General features: G+C 40.7%; 1 protein-coding gene across 1 annotated transcript; it reads left to right on the top strand.

The window, feature by feature from the left end:
• Positions 1–539: 539 nt before the first annotated feature.
• Positions 540–8,322, top strand: C1QL3 (complement C1q like 3). The gene is made up of 2 exons (XM_070767036.1): positions 540–1,127; positions 8,048–8,322. Exons 1-2 carry the CDS (start codon positions 540–542, stop codon positions 8,225–8,227), a joined length of 768 nt encoding a protein of 255 aa, XP_070623137.1. The 3' UTR covers positions 8,228–8,322.
• Positions 8,323–9,280: the final 958 nt, after the last annotated feature.

Here is a 9,280-nt window from a genome sequence, read left to right as displayed (position 1 = left end):
GCAGAGGAGTAAGAATGAATGAATGAAAGAAAGGGAGGGAGGGGAAAAAAAAGAAATAAAAGAAGGCAGGGGGAAAAAGAGGGAGGGGAGCGACCCGCGAGAAGATCGCAAAAGAGGAGACCGGGAGGAGCGGAAGAGAAGTTGATTCGAGCTGGCATAGACGGGGGGGAGAAAAAAAGTCGATCGCCAGTCGCAGCATAAAAGTGTGAGCGACTCCACTCAGCCTAACAGCAGCGGCAGCCACAGGTGCCCCAGACGGGAAGCCAAGCCGTCCAAGACAGCAGCGCGGAGCAAGGCTCCCTGAGCTTCAGGATCTGGCGAAGGAGATCTGCCCGCGTGCCCCTCCCGGTCGACGGGAGGAAGAGGGCGACAAGGCCCCACGGACGCGGGGAGGCTACCCCGCGGTGATTTCGGCTGGAAGAGGTTGCCGACCCACCATCAAGATTTTGTCCAAAAGCAGACAAGAGGATCGCCCTGCGCTGAGCCGCCTGGTGGGCAGCAGGCGCCGGCTGATCGCGGCCGGTGCGCTAGGGGTGGTCATGGTGCTCCTCCTGGTCATCCTCATCCCGGTGTTGGTGAGTTCGGCGGGAACATCGGCGCACTACGAAATGCTGGGCACCTGTCGCATGGTCTGCGACCCCTATGGCGGAACCAAGGCGCCCAGCACGGCGGCCACGCCCGATCGCGGCCTCATGCAATCGCTGCCCACTTTCATCCAAGGCCCCAAGGGTGAGGCTGGCCGGCCGGGTAAAGCCGGGCCTCGGGGGCCCCCAGGGGAACCAGGTCCGCCGGGGCCGATAGGCCCGCCGGGAGAGAAAGGCGAACCCGGGCGCCAAGGTCTACCTGGCCCGCCGGGAGCTCCGGGCTTGAATGCGGCCGGGGCGATCAGCGCCGCCACTTACAGCACGGTGCCCAAGATCGCCTTCTACGCGGGCCTGAAGCGCCAGCACGAGGGTTACGAGGTCCTGAAGTTCGACGACGTCGTCACCAACCTGGGGAACCATTACGATCCGACGACCGGCAAATTCACCTGCTCCATCCCGGGCATCTACTTCTTCACCTACCACGTGCTCATGCGGGGCGGCGACGGCACCAGCATGTGGGCTGACCTCTGCAAGAATAACCAGGTGGGACCGGGGAAAGCTCCAGGGCGCAGAAATGAGCCCCTGCGGAGCGGGGAGGGGAGATTCTAAAAAAAATATTTCGGCCAAGGCTTATCCTGGAGAGGCAAAAATTCACCTACTGTCGCTTGCTTGCGCGGGGTAGATAGTTGCATTGGTTGGTCTTTTGCAGGTGGCATTTCCGCCTCCCCTGCAGCCGCTTTTTCTGGCCAAGTTTGGCTAGAGAAAGCGGAAAATAAATTTTTAAAAATCAAGGGGGATAAACTTCCCAATGGACTCAGAGTTCGACCGGTGTTAGGAAATCCTGCAAGAAAATTAAAGTAGCTTAGGAAGTTGAAGACCCAGTGGGAGCAAAAATAGGTTCCTCTCTGCAGGCACAGGAAGGCTGCAATGGGATTTTTGCACACTTATGAAGAGGTGAGTTTGCACTTTGCACCCATAAAGAGAAAGCCCTAGGGGAAATGCTCGCATCGTTAACAGAGCTCTGGGACCCGAGGAAGCTGAAGGTAATCCGGGAGAGGAGCGCCATCCAGGCTCCGTGGGCACCCCAAAAGGCAATACTGTACTGTATCTTGGTAAGGGTTTAGGATGACAAAGGAGACTTGGGAAGATGGTGCGCTAGACCCAAACCGAGTTTACCTACTGAGTAAGACTGAAACAGGCCTAGACAGCAACTCGGTGCTTTGATTAAAATATTAATAAATATTAATTCGGTTGTGGCCCCAGGATAGGAAAAAAGACCCTCTCCTACCTCGATTGTAGTCTACTTCTTTTGATTGCTGGGTTCAGAAGAGCAGCATTTTATCAACAAGGCAGCGACTATTTGAGGTTTCTTGATTTTATTTCTCTTGGAGGCAGGGGTATATTTTCTTTGGGGAAATTGCAAACACACACACACACACACACACACACACACAATTTTTAACATGAGAAATGGTGAGTTTGACAAATCCTTATTTGGAAAGCCGGCTTTTAACGATTTAGGAGAGTACTGCACAGCTGTGGTAATGGCTATGTACACGGGGATTGGTATACGTGAGAATGTGTAGAAGGGAATAGATACGGGACTTTAATCGGACTTCACTGCATGTGTGAATAGCGAAGTTTGCTGCCTACTTGCGACGACTTGAGCTCCCCACAATCTAATACCTTACGGCTGCCTTCGAGATCTCCAAGAGCGAAAATGGAAGGCAAATGCATTACGCCCCATTCCCAAAACAGAGTGCCCGTTGCCGGTGTCAGGCAATCCGGGGGTATAGCGTCCGGAGGGCATCGGTTGAAGGGCTCCGCCTTGTTCTTCTGTGAATCAACTGGCATTTGGCCCACAGCAACTGGCATTAGGCCCACAGCCAAGAAATGGTTCTTCATTATTTCAGTACCCGCCTTTTTCTGATGGAAGACGCAGGCTCTTGGATGCTTGGAGTAGAGGAAGGATGCAATAGCGTTGGGGGCAATGATTTAAACTGCGCGCATTTTAAATTGTTTTCTGAAACGAGCAGGCGGGAAGGGAAGGTCTCGGGAGACTTATAACGAGGTGGGACGGACATAAGAAAGGTAGTCTAGCAAGAGTTTAAGTAGATGGAAGTAAGGAGGACGTGGCTTTGGGCCCTGACGGGAGCATTTGCTGCTGCGTGAGGAAAAGGGACAATCTGCATTGCCCACATGGACACGAGAAGGGCCGAGCCAGTGGAAAGGGAATCGTCCTTCCAGTGCCCGCGAGCATATGGGCTCAGCGGGCGATCCACCTGCTCGTAGGCGAAAGATCTAGGTGCGGGGCTGTAACTTCAGAAGTGTCGCTGCATGAGGAAAACGCCGCTTATATGACTCCTGCCCGACAACGGAGAACTACTGTAGTACTGCTACAGTACTAGAGACAGTTGTGGAGGGAGAAGGAAACCAGGAGCGCCTGTTTCAGTTGGGCCTGTTAGGAAGCGCCCTCCTCTTCCTTAAGACGTTTGCATCCGAAATGAAAGCCGGTTTCGCTATCCGAGAAGCCGTCTCTTCTCCAAGTCTGCACGAGGCGTGGGCGGAACTTGGCTAGAAGACCCGGTTCGTTACAGTGAGGTTTAGGAGTAGAGACAAGGCTGGGCCATTGGCGGGTTGAGCGGCTTCTTTCAACCGCGCCTTGCTACGGTAGCAATGAGGAAAGCGCGGGCTTTTCCCAAGGGCCTCCAGGCACGGCGGCCCAGACTGGAAACAAAGCTCTTTATTAGCTCCAAATGGTCCCGGGGGCTTTTATCACATATAGGGTGGGGGTCTGGGTAGAGTTTTTCAGATGAATGTCGAACCGGGCGGAAGCCCTGCAAACCTCTCTCCTTCAGCCCGGTTTCTGTTAGGACACTCTCCCTCTTCCCTGCGCACAGGATCCACTCTACTCCCACCTGAGCGTTTCGATGGGGTCTCCGGCAAACCTTCGCTATGCCTTCTTAGGATACCTGGCACGAAGAAAATGGGTGAAGAAGGGAAGTGACCAGTTTGTGTATAGGGGGGAATGTTCTGCCGGCGTTACAGCTTCGGCAGAGTTTTAGGCTAAAGGAGAGTAAGCCCGAAAGACAAAAATAAAATATGAAATTCTGGAGAAACTTGGGAAGGTGGAATAATTATTCCCAGTTTTATTAAACACAAAATTAAGCACTTTAGCATCTCATAAGGCAGTACCTGTACATAATTATTGAGCCATAGCCCCCTTTGGGATTGCAAATAAGTGCACTGAGAATTGGCATCTATGAGTTTAATTCTAGCTCACTAGTGGTACAAGACTTGGAATAGACAAGTGATACCAGTCCTAAAATATAATTAAACTAAGGCCTAGTTATTTTAAACAATCTACACTTTATTTTTTTTTAACCTTAAAAGTTTCTTAGTCTTTTAATCTTAAAAGTTTCATCAGAAATCAGGTTTTGTTGCCATGTTTTTGAGACTTTCTAGAGAAGGCACAATTGTTCTATTTTACCCACCTGTTTTGGCAAAAAGCCAAAGCAGAACTCCCCTCCTGATACTAAAGATCATGAAAGTTTATAAAATGGTTTATAAATTTTAATCATTCTAAAGTAGTGTTACTTCTATATATCTTACTTACATGGACAATAATGAATGCATATAACTTTATAGATGTCATCTATATGCTAATTGTTTGTATTCATTAGTGTCTGTGTAAGCGTGATTGATATGGCTAAGAAAAAATAGTACTCATATCCAGATGGATTTGTTCCCTCAAAAATTCAGTGATTTATGGATGAAAATGAACTTTGCAAAGCGAATGTCCAAATTATTTCATGAAAGTCAAAGTAAAATTATAATTTGATGACATAATGCCAAGTTCATAATCCTTATCAGGAAATACTAGAGACTTTTTATACTTAGAGTACAGGTAAGCATTGTTTGTGCAAACCATGTGTTAATTGTGGCCATTTTCTCTCTTATCACTACTTCTAGATTAAGAGATACCAGAAATAATTCATATTTGCTTTTTGTTTATGCGTTTGTGTTAAAATTATAGCTAGAACAGAGCATGGTTTTCCTGCATTTAACCAATATCTTGCAAAAACTCAAATATGGAAATTGGAAAGTATCCTTTTCCTGAAAAGAAGAATAATTAAATTGGAAATTACTGAAGGGTTTGTGTGTTCTTTTTTTGCAGAATACCAATGTGCTGTACCCAGAGGAGCACTTTTTAATCACCTCAATTTTGGATTGACTGCATATTACAGATGGGGTCATCAGAGGATGATAAATTAATAATACATGGCTTTTAACCTTGTGTTTATATCTTATGACTAGTACATGAACAATAAAACCATGGAAGCATAAACAATAATCGAATAAACAAGTCTCATTCAGAAATACTATATATTGGTTTACATTAATTATAACAGTTAATGTACAGTTCTCACATTTACATCAGATTGCAAGGAAGACTATTTTAAAATCTGACAAAAACAAAATAAAATCTAGTGCATGGCATGTTGTATGAAAACAAATGTTCATATTATCTTCAAGATAGACTAAGTCTATAGCTGCAGACATTTAAAAATTAATTCAATCACCAAATAAACAGCAAATATTGATCTTGCTAGTAGTGAATTCAGTTCCTATTTATGCAGGCATAAGCAATCCTTAAACCATTTTTTTTATATTGGTGACTAGCTGTAATCCATTGATATTCTAAGGGCAATGATTTGATGTTATAGCATTGATAGCTAATGAACTGTGAGAATTGAATTTTCTATACAAATTATTGGTAGGGTAGACAAATTATGTTTTAAAAAGAATGAAAAGTGTTATAGATTGCATAGCAATGAGAAAAATATCATTCCTGAAATACATGCAATTTGTAAGAGAGAAAATATTTAAGAGAAACATACTGAATATTTAAAGGATTCCCACATAGCTTATTGCTTTCCTTAATAGTTAGCATAAATATAGAACTGCTGAGACTACCACATAATTAGTTTGTTTGCAATTTGACTGTCCCTGTATACCTTTATAGCCCAATGAGGTGAGCAGTCATGAAACTTATGTAATGTACACATTGTTTTAATTTGGAGATGCCTTTAGCATGTACAGCAATACAGATTGGAATATTCTTCTGAGGTTGTCCTTATAGGTTTTAAAAAGAGATTGTCCTATCTACCCACAATCACAAAGCAAGAGAGAAAAAGCTATAAAGGTAGTATACAGAGTATGGGATTCAGGTTAATGCAGATGCAAGGCCCAGTAGCTAAATAGAAAACTATTGCATTGTTTATACTGTTTTTTGAGTTATCTTGCTATGGTTTCTATTCTATGATAATGTAAGAATTGCCTAATATGCTATAAAGGTAATGCATTTAATGCTAAAGGTAGAGTTTATGTCATATGCTAAAAGCACCAATATTATCAGCTATAATATCAAGCATCATGCAATTCCAACAAATATTTAGATGAAGCACATGGAATTTGAATATAATTTCAATACTTAAACCTAATGAAATGGAAGCACTATTTCACTTCATGTTGCAATAATCATTCGCATACACCAAAAAGTATCATTTTCCTGTTATTTAGAATTATTACCTCAGAAAGAGCATAGATGGGTTCAGTGATATGTTCTAAATCCCGTTGCTACCAGTTTACACGGTGAGGCTTTTACGCATGTGCTGAAGTGTCTGGGACAAGTGGGCGGAGTCTCCAACTATCACCGCTATTGGGTAGTAGAACAGTACCAGTAGCAACATTGATGTACATTTCAGACATTGGTATTCTAACGTCCTCAGCCATTCAGTTTTTTTCATTTTTAGGAAATATCCCTTGTGATATTAAAGAGTGGTCAAGACAGATTACCTCAATAAATAGTAAATTATTTCTGAAGCAATGAATCAAAATTGGACTGTTTGGGATATTACTCTACATTATGACAGTCTAAATTTGAACATGTTCAAGGTAATTACAAATCCTATAAGCCTTCTTGAAGCTTTCTATATAGTACAGAAGAGGGTTTTTTTCTGCTTCTATGATTTCTAAGCTTTCTATCCACTGTCTGATCTTGCATTGTAGGAAGTCTTATATATTGTTAATATTTCTGTATTAACGTGGGGCTCCATATAAACATTTAATTTTAATATATATCATTTATACTTTTGAAAGGTATTATATATAGGCATTTTTTACATATTTTACTTCTTCCAATTTCAAAAATATCCAGAAGAGTTTATATGAAGTCTTGAATTATTTTTTTTAGTTCAGACATCCAAAACCATTCAATCGTAGATCTATTAAAGAATAGAACTATTCTTTAGTTCAGAATAAACTATTCTTTAGAACATTGCAAAAAAATGGTTATCAAAGGTTAACTTTATGCATCTAAAGTACATAGAAAGATCTGACTCAAGTCTTGTTTAGTTATATACTGAACTGATATCAGATGTGCTAGCAGCTTCAAATAACCTATTCGTTAAATATAGTTAATCCAATATGACTTATATTTTAAAGCAATTCTTGACTTGAAGGTTTAAATAATTGTATATGACTAGAATCTCAAAACTATGCAATATTTATTTCAGTATTGATTTTATAAAAATATTTTAATATTAAAAATAATAGTGATAGTTACCTGCTGATTTCACACTCATGTTGCTCTTTCAGATGATTCACATTTCAATTTGATCGTTTTTATTGAAGAGCATTAAACATTTTTTAAACTCAGATCTAACAGCATCAATAGATTACATGCTGACTGCCCTTCACATTTCTATAATCTTGCATCCTTTATTTTACCCACAAGTCCTGATTCAGATATAGAACTGATAAGAATCATACACAATATCATACTGATGCACCTCTAGTTTCAGCTGGTGAAAATAACCAGTAGTGAAATAATGTAATATAATGAAATAGCTTTTGCATTATAATTTTCCATATCATATCATTATTTCAAAAGACATACTGTATATTAAACATTATTTTGAACTTCCATGGAAAATCCAATGAAACTTGTAAAAGTGTTGAGTTTGCAAACCCAAATATGTTTAAAGAATGTGAGATTGGGAAAGGAGGTTAAAGTTGACAGTTCACAAAAAATAGTGGATTACAGATTTGGAATAATTATTTTGAATCCAGCTCAAGCTAGCAAACTTGGAAGAAGATAGTGTATGCATGTGAAACATAAACAAGCGACATGCTAAGTTAGTTTTTAAAAGGATTTCAAACATTAATTATTTTTGCTTAGGGATGAAAGCTGCAATAGTCAGACAACAGATTATTTTTGCTTAGTTCTAAGCTTTACTACAGCTAAAACTGGCTCTTTTGTGAAATGTTAATTGCAGTGGTAAAGGGGAAAAAAAACCCCAAAATATAAGTTGGAACTTTCAAGTGAACATACAGTTTCATTCCTGAGTGTTGACAAGTACTAAAATTATGAACAGTCTTTTTTTCTGTATTTTATTTAGGTGCGAGCTAGTGCCATTGCACAAGATGCAGATCAAAACTATGATTATGCCAGCAACAGCGTGGTCCTACATTTGGAGCCAGGAGATGAAGTCTATATAAAATTAGATGGTGGAAAAGCACATGGAGGAAACAACAACAAATACAGCACATTTTCTGGATTTATAATTTATGCTGACTGATATTAAACACAAACTAAAGGACCTTCTAGTGATCGATTCTCTTGGCAAAAATAAAAGGATGAAGGAAGCCCAAGGGATATTGGTCAGAGACTCTTCAGGAGTGAAGCCAAATGCTACCTAACCCATATCTGTACAACCCAGAGAAAGATGTTTTAAAAAAAATAGAACAAGTGTAAGAGGTGTGTGATCTACCATCACCAAAGCAAAATAGTCCTTGTTGTTAATGTTCATGTGAATGAAGTTCTATATAAATCACAATTTTTTATAGAGCGAAAGGGGAGGAAAAGCACCAAATTACTTCTTCAGCATATGTAATATCCTTGGTGTGCTATGATTTCATGCTACTTTTCTTCATCCATCAGCTTTGGTGCTTATGACTTATCTGCTAATTATGAGCCAATTCTGAGTATAAGGTGAAGAATGGGGGGAGGGGGGTTTTCAATAAAAGAAAGATGTAAGAGAAATTCTGCTGTTCCCCCCAAGGGATATATTTGCCTAACATTTCTGTTCTTTGGCTATCTAGAAATAGAAAACAGGGCTCCTTCAAAGCTTAGCTCTATTGTTGTAGTACTTAGATGAAAATACAGCACAATTGTCTCATTTTCTGTTACTGCTTCAGTATTATGCAATTGTTAATATGTAATTCCTTGCAGGCATACCCCCCCCCCTTCTAGAACTAGGAGGATTGTCCCATTTAGCTTCATAGAGTAAGAACATATTCAAGAATATGAATATGAAGTCAGTGGCCAGATTTATGTATGCAAAGCAAGAGTAAGAAACAATAAAAAACAATTGCATTCCGTGAAAACAAAATATGAAATTAAAAAAAACAACAACCCTATATTAAGGGACTAGGAGTGTTGGCGGTATTATTTCTAATATTTATTAAGAATATAATTCGATTACTTTTTAAGAAATTATAAGGAATAGAATTCATGATGTAGATACTCAGGAGCAGCAGTTTGGTACGAGTTAAATGTTGAATCATGTTGGGCATCATAGTTACAACAGTCTAGAAAAAGATTTCAGTTTTTCTTGCCGCATCTTGTGTCA

Source organism: Erythrolamprus reginae, chromosome Z (genome assembly GCF_031021105.1).
Source record: "Erythrolamprus reginae isolate rEryReg1 chromosome Z, rEryReg1.hap1, whole genome shotgun sequence".
Lineage (NCBI taxonomy): Eukaryota > Metazoa > Chordata > Lepidosauria > Squamata > Dipsadidae > Erythrolamprus > Erythrolamprus reginae.
This window is presented reverse-complemented; position numbering and strand designations above follow the sequence as displayed.